Consider the following 25925-nt stretch of genomic DNA (forward strand, 5'->3'; position numbering starts at 1 on the left):
CCAGTGGACCAGTAATCCAGAACCCCAGCTCAGCGATGTGGGAACGCGAGATTAAATCCGACCATGGTAGCTGGTGGAATTTGATTTCAATCAATAGATCTTGGTTCCTACTGACAGCGACCAGATAAACCTCCCTGATTCCCCAATGAAGGAAATCTGCCATCCCTACTTGCTCTTACTAGGATGTAACTCAAGATGGACGGCTATATAAGTAACTGGGCAACGCCTTCTGAGATGCCCTAACACACCATTCAGTTGAAAAGAGATTAGGCACATGAAATAAATGTTGGTCTTTCCAGAGACTCCCACGTCCCATGGAAGAATGAAGTGAAATAAAACTGGGAGTGTCTCGGAGGGGAGTGTTGACCCGTTAGAGAAAATCTCCATTACAAGGGAGGAAGTGTTAGGATTTTAACTGGTATAGATTCTTTAAATAGTATAGATTTTTTAACTAGTATAGATTTTAACAAGTAAAGATTCCACCAGGGCCTGATGGAATCTATCCCAGGCTGCTCAGGGAGACGAGAAATGAAATCGCTGGGCCTCTGACGCAAATCTTTGTCTCGTCACTGGACACAGGTGAGGTCCCAGAGGATTGGAGGATAGCTAATGTGGTCCCGTTATTTAAGAAGGGTAGGAAGGATAACCCGGGAAATTATAGGCCGGTGAGCTTGACGTCCATGGTAGGGAAGTTGTTGGAGAGCATTCTTAGAGATAGGATGTATGCGCATTTAGAAAGGAATAAACTCATTAACGATAGTCAGCATGGTTTTGTGAGAGGGAAGTCATGCCTCACTAACCTGGTGGAGTTTTTTTGAAGAAATGACTAGAATGGTTGACGAGGGAAGGGCCGTGGATGTCGTCGATATGGACTTTAGTAAAGCGTTTGACAAAGTCCCTCATGGTAGGTTGGTGCAAACGTTTGGCTCTCATGGGATAAAGGGGGAGGTGGCTAGATGGGTGGAGAACTGGCTTAGTCACAGAAGACAGAGGGTGGTAGTGGAAGGGTCTTTTTCCGGCTGGATGCCTGTGACTAGTGGTGTTCCGCAGGGCTCTGTATTGGGACCTCTGCTGTTCGTGATTTATATAAACGATCTGGAAGAAGGTGTAACTGGGGTGATCAGTAAGTTTGCGGACGACACGAAACTGGCTGGACTTGCAGATAGTGAGGAACATTGTCAGAGGCTACAGAAGGATATAGATAGGCTGGAAATTTGGGCAAAGAAATGGCAGATGGAGTTCAATCCAGATAAATGCGAAGTGATGCATTTTGGTAGAACTAACGTAGGGGGGAGCTATACGATAAATGGCAGAACCATAAAGGGTGTAGATACGCAGAGGGATCTGGGTGTGCAAGTCCACAGATCCTTGAAGGTGACGTCACAGGTGGAGAAGGTAGTGAATAAGGCATATGGCATGCTTGCCTTTATAGGACGGGGCATAGAGTATAAATTTTGGGGTCTGATGTTGCAGTTGTATAGAAAGTTGGTTCGGCCGCATTTGGAATACTGCGTCCAGTTCTGGTCGCCACACTACCAGAAGGACGTGGAGGCTTTAGAGAGAGTGCAGAGGAAGTTTACCAGGATGTTGCCTGGTATGGAAGAGCTTAGTTATGAGGAAAGATTGGGTAAACTGGGGTTGTTCGCACTGGAATGACGGAGGATGAGGGGTGACCTAATAGAGGTGTATAAAATTATGAAAGGCATAGAGAGGGTGAACGGTGGGAAGCTTTTTCCCAAATCGGTGGTGACGTTCACGAGGGGTCATAGGTTCAAGGTGAGGTGGGGTAGGTTTAACACGGATATCAGAAGGACGTATTTTACACAGAGGGTGGTGTGGGCCTGGAATGCGCTGCCGGGCAAGCTGGTGGAGGCGGACACACTGGGAACGTTTAAGACTTATTTAGATAGCCACATGAACGGAGTGGGAATGGAGGGATACAAAGGAATTGTCTAGTTTGGACCAGGGAGCGGCACGGGCTTGGAGGGCCGAAAGGCCTGTTCCTGTGCTGTATTATTCTTTGTTCTTTGTTCTAACGCAGCAATTAGGAGGTATTGCAAAGTACAATAAAACTGACACATGACAGACTTAAATAATCAAGTACATGGACTGGTGCAGCATTAACCTAAACAGGACCTAGATTATTAAAATCTAATGAACTATTAGCATAATAACTGTGACAAAACCATGTGTAATGCATGAAGACAGGATTTCCAGTTTAGTGTACAGTGGTAAATGCTCTGAGGCAGTAAGAATTAAGACACGGCCTCTTGTCAGATTAGCAGAGACGTGGCTATGTGCAACCATAACTTAGAAATTATAATATTTAGAGGGCCTGTGCCTCGTACATGAACACCTGAAATTGAGCCGAGTGCAGGAAAAAACTTTGATAGGACCTCATGGAATGTGATCCAGGCAGAGACTAGTGTAACACAGACAGGGTCAGAGGCGAGTTGAATATAAGCAGAGATATGATATGTTTAACATTTTGTCTGGGATTTTGACGTCATTGGTGAAGTCAACTTTTGTTGCCAAACCATAATTTCCTTTGAGAATGTGGTGGCAAGCTTTGGGAAGCTAGTGGGTGGGGTGTTCTTCGAGACAGCTACTTTTTTCCAGAATGGCATGGAGCTTTTTGAGTGGCACAAGTCAGGCAAGTAGAGAATATTCAATCATCTGTGTTGGAACAGGCTTGGTGGGCAGAAGGGCCTGTACATGTGCTGTACTGTTCTTTGTTCTTTATTCATACTCCTCAGTTTTGCCTTGTAGATGATGGATAGGGTTTGGGAATTCAGGAGGTGAGCTTTTCGCCGCAGAACTCCTGGCATCTCACCTGCTCATGTAGCCACATGATTCAAATGCCTGTTCCAGTTCAGATTTTCACGAAGGAAAATGCCCAGGATGTTAATAGTGAGGGATTCTGCGCTAGTAATGCTACTTAGTGTCAAGGGGAGATGGTTGGAATCTCCCTTATTGGTCATGGCCTGCCACTTGTGTGGCATTAATGTTACTTGCCACCCATTAGCCCAAGGATGGTTGTTTTCTAAGTCTTGCTTCATATGGACGCAGACTGTGTCAGTACCTGAGGAGTTGGAACTGATGCTGAACTTTGTTCAATCATCAGTAAACATCCCACATATGAACTTTGAAGATGCCTGAAGCTTGGGGCCAGGTCACTAACCTGAAGAATTCCTGCAAAGCCCTGTGACTGAGATGATTGACCATTAACAACCACAACCACCTTCCTTTGTGCTCCAGCCAGTGGACTGTTTCCCCCCTGATTCCCATTAACTGTAGTTTCGCTCGGGCTACTTGATGCCACAAGCGGTCAAATGCTGCGTCGATGTCAAGGGCACGGACTCTCCATTCACCTTTCAATCTACAATTTTTATCTATATTTGGACTCATTTTAAATCATTTCTGGAATCGAGTGATAATGGCAGAACAAAAATTGAGCATCTTGGTGTGCATGTGTTTTGTGAAATATGTCATGTTTTATAGAAATTAATTTCAAATTGATCACTTGCAGCCTTCCATTTACAGTACATGATGGACGCACAATAAACACATCCAATTCAGATTGGCTTCCTTTACATATGTCACCTTTTCTGATAATTGGGGAGGACAATTTTGAAAGGTTAGTTCTGCCACAAGTGCTGCCCGTTAAGCTACCATTTGTCATTTGTGTGTTATCGTTTTTGTATCATGAATGGATATTAGGAGCTTTGGTGTAGAGCCAGTTATCACCACAATCCTGAAGTCCTTGCCCTGCTGACAGTGTTGAATGCCTTAGCGAGATTGACCGAAGTACGTTAAAGATATGGACATATATGAAACATGAAGAAGTTGTTGGCTGGAGTAAATCTTCCAACACAATTACTGAACTGCACATCAGGTATACCCGGTCTGCAAGCAGATGATGTATTTCAAGTGTGACCCCAGCAAAGATATTTCCTGTGATGCTATGACTGAGATATGTTTGTAGTTGTAGCAGTCTCTTCCATCGGCTTACTTTCCAAAAGTGTGATGAATTTGAATCATGCATGGCTTGTGGAATGGTGGGTGCCATGGTGACACAGTGGTTAGCTCTGTTGCCTCACAGTGCCAGGGTCACAGGTTTGGTTCCCGGCTTGGGTCAGTGTCTGTGCAGAATCTGCATATTCTCCCCGTTTATGCATGGATTTCCTCTGGGTGGTCCAGTTTCCTGCACAGTCCGAAAAGGCACGCTGTTAATGTGCATTGGCCAGGCTAAATTCTCCCTCCGTGTACCCGAACAAACGCCGCAGTGTGACGACTCGGGGATTTTCACAGTAACTGCATTGCAGTGTTAATATAAGCCTACTTGTGACATTAATAAATAAACTACAAACCTTAAATCTTCCAGCAAATAAGGAGAATGTCATAAATGTTCAGAAAGATAGTAATTATTTTCACCAATGATCATCCATTCGCAATTTAATAAATGCATTCAGCAATTCTCATTCATTCACAAAGGTTAGTCTATTTAAAATTACTTGATGGAAGGTGGGCGACACTGTCTAAGCTACAATTTATTCCACATTACCAATTGCATTCGGTAAGCTGGTGGTAAGTCGCCTTCTTGAACAACTGCACAACCTGCAGTATAGGTACACCCACAGTATTGTCAGGGAGGGTTCTCCTGGATTCCGACCCAGCGACAGTAACGGAACGGTAATATATGTCCAAGTCAGGTTTATGAGCGTCTTGGAGGGGAATATCCAGGCGTGGTTGTTCCAATTCATCAATTAACATCAATTCATACAGATAAACAATTATTTCACCAGTTATATTCAGCATTTTGATAAATGCAAAATATTGCGGATTCTGAAAACTGAAACAAAAACAATCAATTCTGAAAATCTCAACAGGTCTGATAGTATTTGTGGAGAGAGAATAGAGTGAAAGTTTCGAGTCAGGATGACCCTTTTTCTTATTTGGAGGAAATTGAAGAGGGTGATGAAATTGGGAAATGATGAGGGTGGAAAGGAATTAGGAAGTTTCTTTAGGATATAGTTAGTGATGGAGACGTTGATTAGGTTAGTTAGCATGGATAAGTTGATTATGATATTTGGGATCAGTATGTAAATTGATGCATGTAATTAAACAGTATCTATTTGAACCATTCCCAGCTCACAGGAAAGTTATGCAGCTTGTCTGACACTTTGTTAGAAACAATGGTGATCTCTCCAACGCACCAGGAATATTCTAGCGAAGAGTCGTCCAGACTCGAAACGTTGGCTCTATTCTGTCTCCACAGATGCTGTCAGACCTGCTGAGATTTTCCAGCATTTTCTGTTTGTTTTCAGTATTTCATTCTATACAACTTTGCTTTGAATTATTTATTGATATTAACGTTTATTGACATTGTATTGGCTTTTTTGTCACCAATTATAAAAATCTGTCCCAGAATTCAGTGGGAAATTGAATGAATTTAGACCGAGGATCATGAGTAGCTACCCAGCAGTCTCTGCCCTTTAAACTTCTGATACATAACTGGTGTGATGATGATGCCCAAAGTGATTATATAAATTAAACTACCTGCACCTAATATGATTTTACTGAATCTTTAAATCCCGATTCACCATTACACGGTTTTGGGAAATAATAGTTTCCCAGTGAGTTTCACAATATATCTGTTGCCACATTATTTACTTTACAGCCTGCTCCTTCACTAATTTGGGTGAGGGCATGTTGATTGATTAGCTGCACATGTTTCAAATATTGCAATCCTCCCTCCTCAGCCGAATCATGTTCCCTCTTTCGATCTTGGATATGAGTATTCAGCATCAGCAGAGACGTGAACCATCCGAGCCGCAGGAAAATCCCCTCCTCTTTTCGTGAGGATCAGTTTGCTAACTCCCTAGAAACTCCGGTTGGATTTCACCCAGACCCTCTGGAAGTATTGAAGTTATTAGACTGACAGAAATGGAATAAAGGAGCTGTTTCAATTTTTGAACCAGTCACCTACAAATATGGGAATGTAGAACAGCATCTTTCAGTATCATTTAACAATGCATCCATCAATCCATTCACTGATTCCTCAATCAAAATATTCAAGCATCCAACTGATATTCATGCAACTATCATTCATTCAACTGTTATTCATTCTGCATCAACACAGCCATGCATTTATTGTTTGCGCAGATGGTGACATAATATTAATTTAATTGGCCCAGTGATCCAGAGACCCAGGACAATAATGTGGGGACAGGGATTTAAATCGGAGCATTGCAGCTGGTGGAATTTGAATTCAATTAATAAATATGGAATAGATACGAATGGCGACCATTGGAACCTCTCTGATTCCCCAATGAGTGAAATCTGCCATCGCTACCTGGTCTCACAAGGATGTGACTCCAGGCGGACAGCAAAATAGCTGACTCTTTAATATCTTCAGAAGTGGCCTCGAAAACCAATCAGTTCAAGGGAATTTGCGACAGGCAAAATGTGCTAGTCTTTCCACCAACTCAAATATCTCATGGGAAGATAAAGGGAAAGAAAACACAAACATACATGTTAATGTATTACAACATGTGTCCTCTCTCTGATTCATCTCTCAGAGTCTGCCTGTAATTCTTTCTATCCATCCATCACAATATCCTGATGTGTTGGAAAAATCATAATTGTTGCGAACAGGGTGCCAGAGAAGCTGCATAACTTTCCTTCCATGAGAGATGGGAAAAATTCACCTAGATTTTCAACTTAAAAAAATTAAAGTCCCTTCTGTACTGTTGCTGAGTAGATTTGTTTAATAACAGGCCCCATTGACAATGTGAACAGTTTCAAGTTGGCTTGCAGCCAATCGGTCAGTACTGAGGAAACAGATCTTTGATGTGTTGAACAACATCCTCAGATGCTTCCTGCCAATAACTTTGAGCATTTGACAGCAGGCTGGATTGGTGCCAAACACTGTGTGGGACAGATTAGCGTGAACCTGACTGGACAAAATGGGATTCAACCATTTAAACAATAAATGTTTCATTCCCAGAGGAAAAACACATTTTAAATCGTAATCATTCTAATCAAATATTTTCATTCAATGTCCTGTTCATTATGTGAGTAAATAGTATCGCAAAACAATAAAGTGACCAGATGCTTTTTAGTTTGTATAACTTCCAAGTAAATGTCACTCCAATATTTAAATTCTGTTTGTTAACCACTTCATGAAATGCGAAAGAGAGATGTTGATGGTCCCAATTCCCCAGTCAACTGAGATCAGAGCAATGGCAAAAATGCATCGAAATAATATTAAAAGAACATCATAAAACTGACATGAACAGGGGGATTGCTGGAATATTCTGAAAGTTCTGTATCGCATTTAAACAGCAGCGTCTCTTGTACCTGATTAACACCCTATTCTATTGTACAGTATAATCTGATTCCTGTTATTGAAGAGTTCCAATCATAGCTGCCAATGAGTGGAGAAATGATCAGTTCATAACCTGATTCAATGGAAGATAAAACAATTATTCTTGTGATATTGTGCAATGTGCCGCAAAGTGCTGATATCCTGTGTTCCCAATAACAGTGAATGTTCGACAGCCGGTGGCCAATAGACTGAGCTGCAATGATTTGGATGCTGAAGGAGAAATTTAATGATTCCGTGTCCGTTCCGATTCATTAACTTCTTTGTCAAAAGTCGATGTTAATTTTATGTTTCTCTGTCAACTCACTATTTAATTATCTGAAGGGCAGAATTCTTGTTATTTTCAAAGGGCTGTCTTGAGATTGGGGCAGTTTGATAAATATAAGAAGAAACATTGTACAGGGTGAGAGTTTCTTCTCATCTCCAAACCCAAATTGTACAGTGACAGCCATCAACACTGTAAATAGAATCACTTTGTTCATCCCCCGCATTTAGTTACACAAATCGATAACAATTCTTCCGATAAATGATGCCTTATTATAGTAATGTGACAGAGACCCGGAATTGTTGCAAAATAGACTGACGGTCTCTTCATTTTCCGTAAATGTTATTTAATCATTTTTAGAGTTGTCTTTTTGTCAGGGGCGTGGTAATAAAAGCACCATACTTACAATGGAATTAGTTATTTAAATAAAGAAATGATGAACTGCAATATCACCATCAGAAATAATGAGAACAATACAGTGAACATACTCAGCCAAACAAATATCCCGACACAGCTAAAATGTCCATTTTAATATTAACCTATTGTAAATCTGGGACTCCATTCTGTTGGGGGCGTGGAAGGTGGGACCTGGATCCAGTCGCCGCCTCCAGCAGGGAATCAACAGGCGGCGCCTGGAAAGCCGCCCCCTTCTGCCGGGTATTAAAATGCCGCTCACTGGGACCGGAATCCAACAGTTCGGGAGTAGGTTTGTTCACTGTGCTCCTGACACAACCATTTCCCTCAATTTACCAGAAGGATGAGGTCGGCGATTTGTCTCAGTTTGTTGCTGACTTTCCTATCCGGTGAGTAGTTTTTTTTTAATTGTCCAAGTCTCCCACAGTTACTGTCTCAGTCTTAGTCTATCTCTGTAATATTCCAGAGTCAAAAATCATTACACCGGGATTAATCCTCGGGATTTTTGACATATGTTTTACAGGTGTCCAATCGGAGGTTGTGTTGACTCAGCCAGAGGCAGAGATCGGGCGTCCCGGAGGCTCCCTGACACTGACCTGTAAAACCAGCGGCTTCGATCTCGGCAGCCACTGGATGAACTGGATCCGACAAGTTCCCGGACAGGGGCTGCAGTTTCTGCTGTGGTACGATAGTTCATCAAACAACAACTACGCCCCAGCAATTAAAGATCGATTTACTGCGTCCAAAGACACTTCAAACAACATCTTCTCTTTGGAGATGACGAGGCTGAAGACCGAAGACACCGCCATCTATTACTGTGCAAGAGACCACAGCGAGAGGAACCAGGGATGGACCCGAACAAGAACAGCTCGAGAGGGAATTCAGCAACTTCCATCATAACCTGACGGTCAGGATCTGTTTTAAATGTAATATTAAGGACAGTGATCAGAACCAAAACACAAACCGCTTCTGACAAACCTAACATAAAGGAAATTAAACATTTAACCGAGCAAACTCACAGACATAATGGGATGAGCTTTTCACTCTGCTTATATTTACTGTTAACAGTTTCTGCAGTTACAGACCTGGATGATATTGCTCGTTTTAATATTTCTGAGACTTCGAGGAGATGTTTCCAGATTGTACTTTGTAAACTGTTGCATAAATTGTAAATTATATCAAAAATTCTGGTCTATTTGTAGTGAATATTGAGCGGCAGTACTGAACAGAGACTGAGTGCAGTTTTTGTGCGGGTGTGTGTCACTGTGATACAGCAGTGCACAGCAGTTACTGTCAATACAAAAACCCCTCAGCACTAATTGACCGAGGATGGGGCAGTGCTCTGTTTTACAATCCACCATTATTTACAGCACTGTATTATTTATGTCTAGCACTGCTCAAATAGCCAGAATTAACATGGAAAATTTACGATAACTATTCAATTATCATTTGGTGTTTCCAAAAACATATTCATCTGATGCTCTGTGAATTATAAAACATTAGGGTCATTTATGAAGAGCGAACGGTATCCACAAATACAATTAAAATTTCATTAAAAATGCAGTGATTTACTTTCCCTCTGGCTTGTGGATATTTAAAATAATGGTGGCTTTTTGTCTATTTTGTGCAGGGATGGTTAGTGTCAGATCCAGCCCAGGGAATGTGACAGCGTGACTACATCGCATACTGGGGCCAAGGGACCATGGTGACGGTGACTGCAGGTAAGAACCATGCATTTATTTAGTAACTATTTTACTTGAGATTTTGTTTTATATTTTTATCGAATTTAATAATTCATTCGTTCACAGATTGAGATTTTTTTTTACAATGTTTCAGGTGATTCTGCTGAAAATGTGTTGTATAATTCCGCTGTTTATTGGCAAAAGGTGACGCTGAAGGATTCAGTCTCTGGTTGTTGTCATTTGGTGTTTATCTGCTGAGGACATTGTGTGGCTGGGTTACTTTAAATGCCGAAATTCTGTTAAACAGTTCGGCGTTTCTGCAATGTTTGATCTCGGTGACATCTAGTAGCTGCGATTTGTACCATCTGCTGCACAAGTGTTTGAAATCTAACCCAATATTAATTAAATGTGTTAAAGTTTCTGTATTAATTTAGTGATCATGTTCCGCTTACTCACAATGCTGGTGTGGTTATGACTTATTTCTGTCCATTTTAATTCTTAATTAGTATGGTGATGGTCGGATTGGTTGGATTTTAAATTGAGATTTTCTGTCAATGTTGCATTTGATTCTTTTGAAAGTGTTTGGAGAATTGATCTGCTTCTGCATGAAGCGGGGTTCAGTCCCTCAGTGATGTGTTTCTCTGGTCAGGAGATTGTGTGTCTGGGGGACTTTGAACAAGCAACATTTGTGAAACGATTTGGTGTTTCTGCATTGTTTAAACTCGGTGACACTGAATTGTTACCCGCTTTGTTATTTAATACAAAGAATCTGCGGGTTTGCAACTGCTTGACGCATGACTGCAGGCAGAAATCAGGCCGGCTTTATTGTATTTGTATTTTTTTTAATCTTAAGTGATAATTGCAGGTTAAACTAAACCACCGTTTACGCCGCTCGTTCAGAACATAGTTTGTCACGGCATTCACAATTTGGGATACATGCAATGTTTAATCTCGGTGGCATCTGATGGCTGGAGCTTTTACCATCGAAATGTTTAAATACGTTTGAAATCTTTTGGAAATAAAATGTGGCAAAGTTTCAATATTATTTTATTGGAAATATTGGAACTCCTCACAATGTTATTGCTATTATCCCAGATTCCTTTTTAGTTTAACAATCCATATATTTGGCGAAGAGCTGGTGTGCCGGATTGGATATTGAGATTTTCTTGCAATGTTATATTTGATTCTGTTGAATATAGAATTGAGCTGCTTCTCCCTGAAACGGGGTTCAGTTACTCAGTGATGTGTTTTCATGCTTTTCTGCTGAGGAGATTGTGTGTCTGGGTGACTTTGATTGTTTAAAATGTGTGAAATGGTTTGGCGTTTCTGAATTCTTTCTGCATTGTTTAAATTCGGTGACACTGAGTGGTTACAAGCTTTCTGGTTGAATGCAAACATTGTGCGCTTTTGAAAATCCTGGAAGCACGGTTGTAGGAGAAAACAGGCAGGTTTCGGAAAATAATAAAATAAAGATATGAGAGCATTCCATACACTTTAACTGATGCTTACTGTGTAAAATAAATCATGACTTATAACCCTCATTGAGAACGCCATTCATTGCGGCTATCACAAATTACTTAATCAGCAAGTTTTTAAATAGGAGTAAAATAAATAAAATTTGAACATTTATTCCCAGTAATATAGCAAACTCACCAAGGATTATTTTATATTAACATCATTAATCATTAATCGGCTTTCACAATTCTGCTGTGCTTTGAACATGATTAACATGGCCGGAAAAGTTTTTATTCTGCAAATGCTTTGTGATTGTGCCTGAAAGTATTTCATTGAAAACATGCTGATTCCACAGCAGCGCTCAGCATATCAATATATTTTTAATTAATCATTATATCCCAGATTAAGTTTGCATTCACTTAAATAGGAGTTTTGCATTGCAGTTTGGCAATTTATGTATTCGGTTATTACATTATTTCATTGCAGGCGTAGCCACATTATTTCTCAAAGTAATAGGTAGTTGGATAAAGAGATAATTAATCACTACTCTAATCGTAAACAGCTTTCTGAGATGTGGAATGCGCTGTCAGTCAATTAATTGTTCATTTGATTATGTTTGATTTGTAGTAAGGTATCCAGAAACTGGCAAGAGATTGACAAGTAAATGCTTCAAATTAAACAGGTTAATTTATGTTACAAAAGGTTAATATTTGCTCTGCAATTAATAATGGCATCCTGTTTCCCATTACTGCTGCAGACAGGATATCATTATACGGATAACAAATGGCTGAAGAGAATAATTGATTCTATCTGAGCCTTATGTTTAATTCTTATTGAATATTAAATGAAGAACAAAATGTCGTCTTTTTTTGTTCATCATGTTTCAGTGTTGCAGAGGAGTTGAATAAATTGTGCTCATTGTGTTTTGCACTGTTTAATTGGGATCTTCTTTAATTAAACAATATGATCAATAATTAAATTACAGGGAAGGCCTGAAGTATTAAATCTAGGAAGCAATTTTATAGATCATAAACTGCCAGGCTGTTACAGTATATATTCGCACAGAAAAATTCAGTTTAACACTTTTGTAGGTTAAAAGAAAGCATTTAGAGTAAAAGTAAAATATTAAGATGCAATTAGATGTAAGTAGAAGTATTTTAGGTATCTGACTGTTTGCATCCAGTAATTTGAAGTTTATTGTTTAACATTATTTAAGATTTAATTGACACTTAATTATTTAAAGTTCCAGACAAAAGCAGGATTTGAATCAGTGAAAGCTATTATTATTATAGAATACAAATCAGCCAACAGGAGTACTAACTGACAATTAACAATAACCTAAAATATAAATATAATTAATTCAACATAAGTGAACTACTACAATATTTAATTGGATCAAAAATGAATTCAGACAACAATGCATTTCTTTACTCAGCTCTGCTCCGCTCGATACAGTGTTTTGCCTCGATGATTTTGTTGCTTTCATTTAATTAAAGAATTCGATCAAATCACCGAATAATTTTCAGTGTAAATGTTTGCTGGTTTGTTTAATTCTGTGACACAGCATTTCTGTTATGTAAAAAAAAAGTCTATCCTGAGTACATTTAATGTACTCATTTTCATCGAAATTATATTTTTGCCCTGTTTTCGATATTTGAGGCAGACAGGGATACATTGCTGAAAGTTATAGGGTGTTTTGAAATTAATATCAGTTTAATTTAAAAGAGGTTTTTGAATTGTTGTTGTTGTAGGTTGACCATTGTTCAATTAGAATAAATCAGTTTCAATGTGCTTCACAGATTGAACAAATCTATCTGCTGGGAACTCGATTGTTACACCGTTTGTTTCTGTTCTGTTTCTGTGCGCGTGGTTACCGTGTTGGGACCAATAATTTTTCTGACTGCTTGTAAATCTTCTGATTCCTTCTCCTGTATCTTCGGGGCGAAAGTTTGGCTTATTTCTGCAATCAACTTGTGCGGTGAGGAATGTGACAGTTTGACTTGATTTTTTTACTAGGCGTCTCAGAAATGAGATCCCTGACCCAGAATGTGACCGTCGGACAAAGCAGAAACGTCAGAAAGAGTGTGGAAGGAGATTTGTTTTTTTTTTAACCAGTGATGTACCAACCTTGGGAATTTTCGATGAACAAATACAAAGGGAGATATAACCTATTGCACTCCGTATTATAGCAGACTCTTTCCAAATTAATAGGAGATTTAGACCGTCAATTCCGGTTGTGTCTTACTTTTAGTCCATGAATGGGATTTTAGAGTCGCTGGCTAGGGCAAAATTTGTTATCTGTCCCTAATTGTCATTTCAAAAAGTGCTGATATGAAGTATCCTTGAATAACTGCAGACCATGTGGTGTCGATATGCCTACAGTGCCATTCGGGATGAAGTTCCAGGATATTAACCCAGCGACTGTGAAGGAACGGCGATATTGTTTCACGTCAGGATGTTGTGTGTTTTGGAGGGGAGCTTGCAAGATGTAGTTTGGACAGTGTATTCTATGGAGTCTTGGTGATTTGCTGCAACGCATCATATGTGTGATACACCCTGCTGTCACTGCTTGTTGGTGATGGAGGAAGTGGATGGGGTGAATGTCGGGGTGGGAAAGTTTCCTGGGAAGCGACGACTTTCTTTAGATTTTCTCAACAGTCGCTCATTGTGGCAAGTGGAAATTATTCAATTATAGACCTGAATTGTGAATGGTTTAAATGTTTCTCCAACCGTTAGCCCGCGTGCCATATTCAGTTCATTTACTAAACACCCACCCACCCCCACCCCACACACTATGAGAATTGCTGAGAGTGCGTGTGGAATGTGAGGGTGAAGATGATTATTAAGACTGAGAGACCCAGATAGAAAATTACACGTACCACACTCTCACACACATAAATACATACATCTGCACTCATATATTATCTCTCGCTCTCTCTTGCTCTCTCGCTCACTCTCACTCTCTCTCTCACACACCCACAAACAAACAAACACACACATACATATTCATGCTCACGCTCTCTCTCAAGATTTCTGTCAAACCCATATGCATTCTATCTCTCACACGTCGCACACGCTTTCACACGCAGAAAAGCAGATATACTCTCGCTCTCCCAAGCAATGTCTCAAAAACACTCACGCACATTCTCACTTACACACAGAGACTCAATCCCACGCTCTCGCACACCACACTTTTCTCTCTCTCGTCCTCTTTCTCACACACACTATCTTTCACATACCCTCTGCCACAAACTCACTCTGTCCAAATTCATTCACAATCTCACAATCCCTCTTGCACACAAACTCTCTCTCACACATGCACATATTTCTCTCTTTCCCACACACTCTCTCTCTCTCAAATTATTTCACACATGTACATTCTTGATCTCAAAACCGGTCTCTCTCAAAGACTCAATCTCACAATATACATGCACACACTCTCCTACAAACACACTCTCTCTCATAGGCACAGTTTCACATCTCGCACATATATCCTCTCTCACAGCACCCACTCTCGCATGCACTATGTCTCTGACATACTATCTGCCAAAAATGTTCATTCTGTCTCACACTCATTCACGCACGCTCTGTCACAATCCGTCTTGCACACGCATTGTCTCTCTCTCTCACACACACCCACACATTTATCTTCCCCTTTCACACAATCATTCTCTGACACTCTCACACATGCCCATTCCTGCTCTCACACACTGTCTCTCTCAAAAGCACTCCCTTTCACACAAACACAGACACGTGCACACGCTCACACATACATTCTCTCTTACACGCAGGCACACTCTCTCACAAAAGCACAATCTCACACTCTCGCACACACATTGTCTCTCACACACGCTCACATGCACTGTCGCTGTCTCATACACTTTGTCACATATGCTCACTTTGTCTCACACACACTCTCTCCCATACAAACACTCTTCCACACCCATTTTCTCTGACAGGCACATATTTCACTATCTCTTTCACACTCACTCTCTCACACTATATCACACATGCGCATAATTGATCTCAAATGTCTCTCACAAACACATACTCTCTTTCACACGTACATTCACTCACACACAGTCTCTCTGTGTCTCACACACGCACACACATGTGTAGTAAATGCATCTCTCTTAAAGACTCTACCTATCACAGACACAAAAGTTCTCTCGCTCTCGCAGGTCACACGTCACAAACACTCACACAGAAAGACATGCATACTCTCGCTCTCCCAAGCAATCTCTCACACCTCCATACAGAAAAATACTCAAGCACATACTCCCGACCATTATCTTCCTCTGACACACTCGCACAGTCACTCTGTCTCATTTGCACACTTATTCTCGCTCACATCCTGATACAAGGATATTATTAAACTGGAAAGAATACAGAAAATATTTACTAGGATGCGAGCGGGAATTGATGGTTTAAGTTACAAAGAGAGGCTGGATGGACTGGGACTTTTTTCCTGGAGCGTGGGCGGCTTGGGAGTGGTCTTATAGAGGTCTATGAAATAATGAGGGGCATAGATGAGGTAGATAGTGAACATCTTTTCCCAAAGGTAGGAGAGTCTAAAACTAGGGGCAGAGGTTTAAGGTTCGAAGGGACCTAGTGCTGAACTTGCAGGGGCCCTGGCAGACATATTTAAAATGTCAGTATTCACGGGGGAGGTGCCGGATAATTGGAGGGTGGCTCATGTTGTTCCGTTGTTTAAAAAAGGTTCAATAAGAAATCCGGGAAATTATCGGCCAGTAAGTTTGACGTCGGTGGTGGGCAAGTTATTGGAAGGTGTGATAAGGGATAGGATCTACAAATATTTGGATAGACAGGGACTTATTAGGGAGAGTCAACGTGGCTTTGTGCGTGGTAGGTCATGTTTGACCAATCTATTAGAGTTTTTCGAGGAGGTTACCAGGAAAGTGGATGAAGGGAAGGCGGTGGATGCTGTCTACCTGGATTTCAGCAAGGCCTTTGACAAGGTCCCTCATGGGAGGGTAGTTAGGAAGGTTCAGTCGCTAGGTATACATGGGGAGGTAGTAAATTGGATAAGACACTGGCTCAATGGAAGAAGCCAGAGAGTGGTTGTGGAGGATTGCTTCTCTGAGTGGAGGCCTGTGGCTAGTGGTGTGCCGCAGGGATCGGTGTTGGGTCCATTGTTGTTTGTCATCTATATCAATGATCTGGATGATAATGTGATAAATTGGATCAGCAAGTTTGCTGATGATACAAAGATTGGAGGTGTAGCGGACAGTGAGGAAGGTTTTCAAAGCTTGCAGAGGGATTTGGACCAACTAGAAAATTGGCCTGAAAAATGGCAAATGGAGTTTAACGCGGACAAGTGTGAGATATTGCACTTTGGAGGGACAAACCAAAGAAAAACGTACAGGGTAAATGGTAGGACTCTGAAGAGTGCAGTTGAACAGAGGGATCTGGGAATACAGGTACAGAATTCCCTAAAAGTGACGTCACAGGTGGATAGGGTCGTAAAGAGTGCCTTTGGTACATTGGCCTTTATAAATCGGAGTATCGAGTATAAAAGTTGGAGTGTTATGGTAAGGTTATATAGGGCATTGGTGAGGCCGAATTTGGAGTACTGTGTACAGTTTTGGTCACCTAGTTACAGGAAGGATGTAAATAAGATTGAAAGAGTGCAGAGAAAGTTCACAAGGATGTTGCCAGGACTTGAGAAGCTGAGTTACAGAGAGAGATTGAATAGGTTGGGACTTTATTCCCTGGAGCGTAGAAGATTGAGGGGAGATTTGATGGAGGTGTATAAGGTTTTGATGGGTATAGATAGAGTGAATGCAAGCAGGCTTTTTCCGCTGAGGCTGGGGGAGAAAAAAACCAGAGGGCATGGGTTAAGGGTGAAAGGAGAAAAGTTTAAAGGGAATATTAGGGGGGGCTTCTTCACGCAGAGAGTGGTGGGAGTGTGGAATGAGCTGCCGGATAAAGTGGTAAATGCAGGGTCACTTTTAACATTTAAGAAAAACTTGGACGGGTTCATGGATGAGAGGGGTGTGGAGGGATATGGTCCAAGTGCAGGTCAGTGGGACTAGGCATAAAATGGTTCGGCACAGACAAGAAGGGCCAAAAGGCCTGTTTCTGAGCTGTAATTTTCTATGGTTCTATGGTTCTATGGGAGAAATACAAAAGAGTCCAGAGAGGCATTTTGTTTCACTCAGAGGGTGGTGAGCGTCTGGAACGCGTTGCCGGGGCAGTCGTAGAGACACACACAATTTTGTATTTTAAAAAGCATTTAGGTACAAGGGTAAAATGGCTTTAGAGAGATATACGCTAAATGCGGACAGTTGGGACTAACTTAATGGCAAGAACTGGGCGGCATGGAGAAGCTGGGCCGAAGAGCCTGTTTCCATGCTGTAAATATCTATGACTCTATGACACGCACTCTCCCCTGGTCTACACACACACACACACACACACACACATTATCGGTCCATCTCACACACACACCCTCTCCCTCACACACACTCTATCCTGTCACAGACAGACACGCTGTCACACACACGTACAAACTCGGGTCTCACGCACACATATGATGCATTTTGGTGGATTGAACCAGGGCACGACTTATTCAGTTAATGGTAGCGCGTTGGGGCGAGTTACAGAACAAAGAGAGCTCGAGGTACATGTTCAGAGCTCCTTGAAAGTGGAGTCACAGGTGGACAGAGTGGTGAAGAAGGCATTCGGGATGCTTGGTTTCATTGGTCAGAACATTGAATACAGGAGTTGGAATGTCCTGTTGAAGTTGTACAAGACATTAGTAAGGCCACACTTGGAATACTGTGTGCAATTCTGGTCACCCTATTAAAGAAATGATATTATTAAACTAGAAAGAGTGCAGAAAAGGTTTAGCAGGATGCTACCGGGACTTGATGGATTGAGCTATAAGGAGAGGCTGGATGGACTGGGACTTTTTTCTCTGAAGCGTAGGAGGCTGAGGGGTGATCTTCTAGAAGTCTATAAAATAATGCGGGGCACAGATCAGCTAGATCGTCAATATCTTTTCCCAACGGTAGGTGAGTCTAAAACTCGAGGGCATAGGTTTAAGATGAGACGGGAGAGATACAAAAGTGTCAGGAGGGGCTATTTTTTCACACAGAGGGTGGTGAGTGTCTGGAACAAGCTGCCAGAGATAGTAGTAGAGGCGGGTACAATTTTGTCTTTTAAAAAGCATTCAGATAGTTACATGGGTACGATGGCTATCGAGGGATATGGGACAAATGCGGGAAATTGGGATTAATTTAGGGTTAAAAACAAAAGGGCGGCATGGACAAATTGGGCCGAAGGGCCTGTTTCCATGCTGTAAACCTCGATGACTCTATGATTCCATGACATGTGCCTCAGACATCCTCACACACACACCACTCACAAAGTTTCTCTCTTTCACGCACACACTCATACAGAAGAACTCTCTCTACCTCGTCTGTCTCTCTCTCTCTCTCGCAAACACACCCTATCTCACATATATTCTCACACGTTCTCTATCTGTCTCTCTCATTCTGTCACCAATAATCTGCAACAAACTCACTGTCATGTGCAACTACATTATCTCTCTCTGTCACATACACACATTCTCTGTCTCTCATACACCCTTAGTCACACCCACTCTCTCCTCTTACACACAGACACCGTGTCTCACACATTTACAAACTTAGGATCTCACACACACATGTCTCTCACAGAAACACCACACAGAAAATCTCTCCCTCTCCCACTCACACAATAACACCCTATCTCATACACATTCTCTCACATGCTCAATCTCTCTCTCATTCTCATCCCAACATCTATCACACACTCACTGTCACGCGCAGGTAAATTAACTCTCTCTCTTTCACACACGGACTCTATCCTGAACACTCACACATACCGTGTTTTTTCTCTCTCACTGTATCTTAGACACACTCTCTCTCTCACACACGTATACTACATAACCAACACATATCTCTTTCTCATACACATAAAGCCACACTCGTATATACACATACACACACACAGACGGGGGAAAGGCAGAGAGCCGGGGGAGAGAGCAGAGAGCTGGGCGAAAGGGCAAATAACCTGGGGAAAGGGCGAAGAGCCCGGGAAAGTGTAGACAGCTGGGGGGAAATGTTTAGAGCCGGGACAGAGGGCAGGGAGCTGGGGGAAAGGGCAAAGCACCCGGAGAAAGGGTAGAGACCCAGGGAAGAGGGTAGGGAGCTGGGACAGAGGGCAGAGAGCCGGGGATAAGTTCATAATTCTAGTCAAATCTTGACGTAGAAACTTAGAAAATCGAAGCAGGAGCCGGCTGTTCAGCCCTTTGAGCCTGTCTGCCATTCACTTTGACCATGGCTCATCAATATCCTGATCCCGCCGACCACCCATATCCCTTGATCTCATTAGCCCCAAGAGCAATATCTAATATAGAACCATATTTGTATAAACATGTTTGATTAATTAATAAAAGCAAATAAGAGTCTAACTTGTTCAATCGACTATTCATTCCCAGCGACACCATCTCCTCCGACTCTCTACAGCCTGGTCTCCTCCTGTCATCAACACAACTCCGACGGTTCCGTCACCTATGGCTGTTTGGCGATGGACTACTCTCCAGATGTCTCCAAACTGACCTGGAAGAAAAATGGGCTGCCGATCACCACTGGGTTTAAGACATACCCATCAGTGAGAAACACGAAGGGAACCTACACACTGAGCAGCCAGTTAACCATCACCGAGTCAGAGGGAGACTGCAGCAAAATTGACTGTGAGGTTCGACACAGCGGCTCAGACAAAAGCATTGGAATGCAATGTAAGTGTGTGGAACCTGGGCAAGAGAGGGACGCTGTGATTGAACTATATCAGGCCTTAGTTATAACTGATTTGTAGCACTCTGAAAATTTTGAATTATGCAAATTATGACTGAAAAGTTGCTGAGAACCAAAGACCAACAGAAATGTAACTGTGCAGAATGAGGCCATTTAGCCCATCATGTCTGGCCAAAAGGGAGAACAAATACACTAGCCAGACATTTTAAGCCTATTTTCCAGCCCTTGATCCGTAGCTTTGCAGGCGAAAGCATTTGAGATGGAGACCCAGATACCTTTTAAATGACCATGCTCCCTGGTAATTGAGCCTTCCACTTGGGGAGTGAAATTTTCAGCCTACATCCCTTATAATTTTGTGAACCACAATTACGTCACGCCTCAGCCTCTTCTTTTTCTGAGGAGAACAATCCCTGCCTGTCCAATCTCTCCTCATCGCTGCAATTCTCAGCCCCGGAAACATTCTTGTAAACCTCATCTCTCTCCAGAGTCATCACGTCATTCCTGCAATGTGGTGACCAGAACTGTACAGCAAACTCCAACCGTGGCCTAACTGGCATTTTATACAGCTCCATCATTGCATCCCTGTTTTGGAACTCAATATCTCACATAATGGAGGAACTAACCCACATGATTTTCTGATCAACTTGCAGCTGTCCTAGCATCTACAAGACCTGTGGAAATGCATTCCAAGGTCTCGCATTTCCACAATCCCTCTCAACCTTCCAGTTTATTGACTATCCCCTTGCTTTGTTTGACCTCCCCAAATGCATTGCGTGACACTTCTGACGGTTGAATTCGATTCGCCAATTCCCTGCCCATTCAACCAAACCACGGATATCATTCTCAAGTCGGCAGCTCTCCTGCTAAAATATAAGAACTAATTTTAATTGTTATCAATTGATTCGGCAAGTAGCGTCTAAACATGTGTTTGTTTAAGGCGACATCCCCCCAACCGTTATCCTTACCGTGAGTTCCAGTGACGAAATCACAAGCAGGAAATTTGCAACCATCGTCTGTTCGATCATCGATTTCCAGCCAAAGTCTATGACGGTGAAGTGGCTGAAGAATGGCCAACACATGGATTCAGGAATTGTCACCTCTTCCGCCTGTGAAGTGAATGGGAACTTCTCGGCGAGCAGTCGGCTGATAGTCTCCGCTCGGGAATGGTTCAGCAAAGCAGTCTATACCTGCCAGGTCACTCATCAAGGATTCACTCAGAGTCAGAACATCAGCGGATCTCTGGGTAAGAGACTCAAACCGAGGATAAAATATATCATTTCAATGTTAATCGAAATTAGGGATCTATTAAAGTTAGTACAAAGATAGAACAACTTCGGATTTACTGTCATGTGGTTTGCTGCATTAGGACAGTGGCTCATTGAGAATTTCATCACAACAGCAATTTTTGTTATTCCTTCATGAGATGTGTATTTATTTCCCATCCCAGAGGGCACTTAAGTGTCAACCACATTGCTGTGGACCTGGAGTCACATGCATGCCAGGTCAGATAAAGACAGCAGATTTACTTTTCTAAAGGGCATTCGTGAACCAGGTGGGTTTTTACAACAATGGCTTCATGATGATCATTTGACTTTTAATCATAGATTTTTATTAAAGTCAAATTTCACCATCTGCAGTGGTGAGATTCGAATATGTGTCCCCAGAGTCATGCCCTAGGTTACAAGCCCATTGACAACACCACCATGCCACCGACTCACCTGGAAATCGTGTTCACTTCCATTTTGAAGTAATATAGTGAGCGAGGTGGCCTTGATGTCAGCTTTTTCCTGAGACAGCTGGTAAGATTTGGAGAGACAGTCGGTGTCGGACTGTTTCACAGGTCACAGTATAGGGGTAAAATATTGGAAAGTACATCCACCCTACTGATAAGCCAACGGTCAGTACTTTTTTCCTGAGTTCAGGATGGTGTATTTGTTTAGGAATGCTGCAATCCTGATTCATGAGAATGATACTGTTGCTAAAATACTTTAATAAAAAGAATAGTTTCACAGAGCAGGCTGGTTTTCCATCCTCCATCGAAGTTGAAAGGTGATAGTTAGACGTTGATATCTCGAAGGCGACTACGTCTCCTTCAGGCTGAAGACTGCTGTCCTGCTTCTGAAAGAGAACTAGGGTGGATTTTCATTTGTCATTCACAGGTCCTTCCCAGTGCCCTGATACCACAGTGACGATACAGCCACCACCAATAGAACAGGTCTTAATGGAGGCTACCGTGACCTTAACCTGCATCGTTTCTAATGCTCCTTATGGAGTCAACGTGTCCTGGATCCGAGACAGGAAGTATTTGAAATCAGAGATTGCCGAAAAGCCTGGAGCGGATCCTGACAGCGTGGTCAGCAACTTAAACATCTCGACACAAGCCTGGCTGAGTGCGGCTGTGTTTGACTGCGTGGTGAGCCATCAGGATCTGCCGACTCCGTTAAGAAAATCCATCCACAAGGAAACAGGTGAGCTGAGAGATTGAAGCAATAAATGCGTCACTGTGTCTATTTCCAGTGTCAGTGGACTGGTCAATATTCAGTATTCAGTGCATTAATGGTGTCTCCTGATTGGAAACTCCACTAACTAAAGACTCTGGTCCTGCAGATATTTTTACGGGGAGATTTGATGTGTTGATGAATTAAAAGTGAACTGAAGGCGATGTTATTGGGTTTAGATCGAATAAGGAGGGAGGAGCCTGATGTGGAGCATGAAAACCAATAAAAAAGCAGATCAGTTGGGCCGAAGAGCCTGATTCAGTGCTGTAAACTTTCTGAAACTTTCCAGTCCAACCCGCTGAGTTATTTGAGAAAACAATTGTGTTCACCTCTCCTCCAAGCTGGAAGTCAAAAATAGAAACATTTAAAATCGAAAGCGAAGCACATTTTTCTGATACCTAGCCAGCAGTTTCATTGTCTCCAGAATTCTCCAGTTTATTGACATTTATTGTACATTTTCTGCAGATCCAAATCCGCGGGAACCGTTCGTCTCTGTCCTCTTGCCCTCGGCAGAAGAAGTCTCCGCTCAGAGATTCGTCTCCCTCAGCTGCTTAGTGAGACGTTTCTCCCCTCGAGAGATCTTCGTCAAGTGGACCGTCAACGACAAGCCGGTGAATCCTGGGAACTATAAGAACACCGAGGTGGTCGCGGAGAGCGGGAATAGCTCCTTCTTCATGTACAGCCTGTTATCCATTGCAGCAGAGGAATGGTCCAGCGGTGCTTCTTATTCCTGTGTGGTGGGACATGAAGCCATCCCCTTGAAGATCATCAACAGAACAGTTGACAAATCCAGCGGTAAACCCAGTTTTGTGAACATTTCCCTTGCACTGATGGACACCGTTAATTCATGTCAATGAGAATCACTCGGTTACATTAAAAACTTCAATAAAAAGAATAAAATCGTTTTCCTCCAACGATAAATGAAATACCCAATTGCTTAATTGATTGGTTTTCAATTTTACTTCCACTATGTATCTTTGGTTTGAGTCAGGTATTTTCACGTCTCGGGCTCAAGCCTTGTTGAACCAATGCACCCAGCTCAGATACACCCTGGGTTAGAGACAGAGTAGAGCACATTCATTGCAGTATTCTGCAAAATATCTTCACCGACTTTCCTCCCACTGAGGAGAAATCTGACAATTTCAAAATTTCTGACAAACAAACACAATTTACATCTCGGTGTTCCTGCTTCTCTCGTTGTCCATGCCTTTACCATTGATGTCAGCTTTAAGCTGCTGCACCACACCCACTGGGAACTGGAGTGAGGGTCACACAGAAACATGGAGCAACAATCCCCCCATCAGAGAGAGGGGAGAGTGAAATTGTGAACATACCGGATTCCTACTCACCCAACAAAGAGAGGGGAGAGCCGTAGCTAACCCATGTACCATCACTTCCTCAATGAAAAGAGGAGGAATGTCATTATTTAATCCACTCACCACCACCTCGTCAGCGGTTAGAACCATCAGGCACATTGCTTCACCGGGTAGAGAGAGGGAAATTATGAGCTCACTCCCTCCCTCTTCGCAAGTAACGTGTTTGGAAGGGACCAGCTCTCTACTAGAAGAACCCAGTTGCCAACAGTACAAATTAGCTTCTGGTTTATTTGCTGCAGAGTTTGAAGTATCATTATCCTAATCAATGTGATGCATATATACTTATGCAACATAATTTAAAAATGTTTCTGCACTCTTGTTCCTGTTAATCATGTCCTGGCATTGATTTCCCATAATGCAAATTGAAACAAATGATTGAATCCTCCCCAGTTTTCACTGTTCTGTCCCTGATGTTTCCGAGATGCATCAATGAATGATTTCATTCGTTCTCCTGATATCACCGTGCCACTCACATAAACTACATTCATACAGCAAAACATTGAAAATATGCTCCATTATACGTATTGTTTGGATCATTTTCAGTTAATGATTGCGGTGAAACTTGGAGCAACAGCTAAAAAATACACACACTGACAATACTCCACAAAACTGTCACAATTATAAATACACACATAAGCGCGCACACACACACTCACACTCACACACATACACACACACACATCGACACAAATGCACAACTACACACACAAATACACATACTCACACATATGCACACAAATACAGAAAGACACATGTAAATATACACACACAAACGCATACACATACCCCCACACACATACATATACAGAAATAGGGACAGGCACATTCAAATACAGACACAGAAACACACAAATACACAACAGATACACTTTCACACACCATAGGTACACTCAATACTTGCACAGACGAACACACATGCAGAGAAACAAGAATGCACACACAAATGCACTCATGGGCAAAACATGCACAAACAGAAATACACGCTTACGCAAATACACCCACACAAAAATACACCCATACACAAACACATCCGTACACAAATATACATAGGGACACACCCATTCTCTCTCTCTCTCTCTCACACACACACACATACAGACGGACACATACACACACACACACATACGAACACATAGACACGCGCTCTTGGACAAACAGACACTAAAACAACAACATACACACACATAATCAAATATGTACAAACGCACACATGTACACATGAAACACACAAGTACATACACATACACATACGTGAGTAGGTACAGACCCAAACACAAACACATACATGCATAGACACAATACAGACAGATACACACGCATGCAGACCCACATAAATACACAAGCACATACTTAGACTCAAATAAATACATATATTAGCACACGTTCACGCTGATAGGAATATAGATATAAAGACACACAATGTTATACACATTCACAAACATATATGGAAATACATATAAACAAATCACCAGGCTGCATACAGAAGAACAGACTGCAAAACATTTACACACAAACATGTAGACGCAAACATTAACATGCTCATAGAACAGAACACCATAGCACACATTACTACACATCGAAACACAAATATACATCAACACACCGTTATAAAGAATGTCAACACGTGTATACATACACTGACATGTTAACAGGCGTGCACACAGACACATGGAGAAACAGACGCACACAGAAAGGGAAACAGTAAGTAGTTACCTGATGAAGGGGCAACGCTCCGAAAGCTCGTGCAACCAAATAAACCTGTTGGACTTTAACCTGGTGTTGTGGGACTACTTACTGTGCCGACCCCAGTCCAACGCCGGCAACTCCACAGAAAGGGAAACAAACATTACTAGAGTGACAGAAATTAACACAGAGCAATAGGCATAAACACATGTGCACCCATTAAGAGTGGCATTAATATATATTCATAGACTTCACACAATAATAGAGTCATATATACACAATGACAAAAGAATAAAATATGCGCACAGATGCAGACACACAACTACACAAATCAACAATCACT

At 41.9% G+C, this 25925-nt stretch overlaps 1 gene segment (V, D, J or C); it reads left to right on the plus strand.

The window, feature by feature from the left end:
• The first annotated feature begins 8387 nt into the window (after positions 1 to 8387).
• On the plus strand, positions 8388 to 23416 carry LOC144486540 (Ig heavy chain C region-like). The segment is given in 7 exon segments: positions 8388 to 8455; positions 8590 to 8911; positions 9750 to 9787; positions 19710 to 20009; positions 20963 to 21268; positions 22185 to 22493; positions 22989 to 23416. Coding segments are annotated over 7 exon segments (1713 nt in total).
• Positions 23417 to 25925: the final 2509 nt, after the last annotated feature.

This window comes from Mustelus asterias, unplaced genomic scaffold (assembly GCF_964213995.1).
Source record: "Mustelus asterias unplaced genomic scaffold, sMusAst1.hap1.1 HAP1_SCAFFOLD_382, whole genome shotgun sequence".
NCBI lineage: Eukaryota > Metazoa > Chordata > Chondrichthyes > Carcharhiniformes > Triakidae > Mustelus > Mustelus asterias.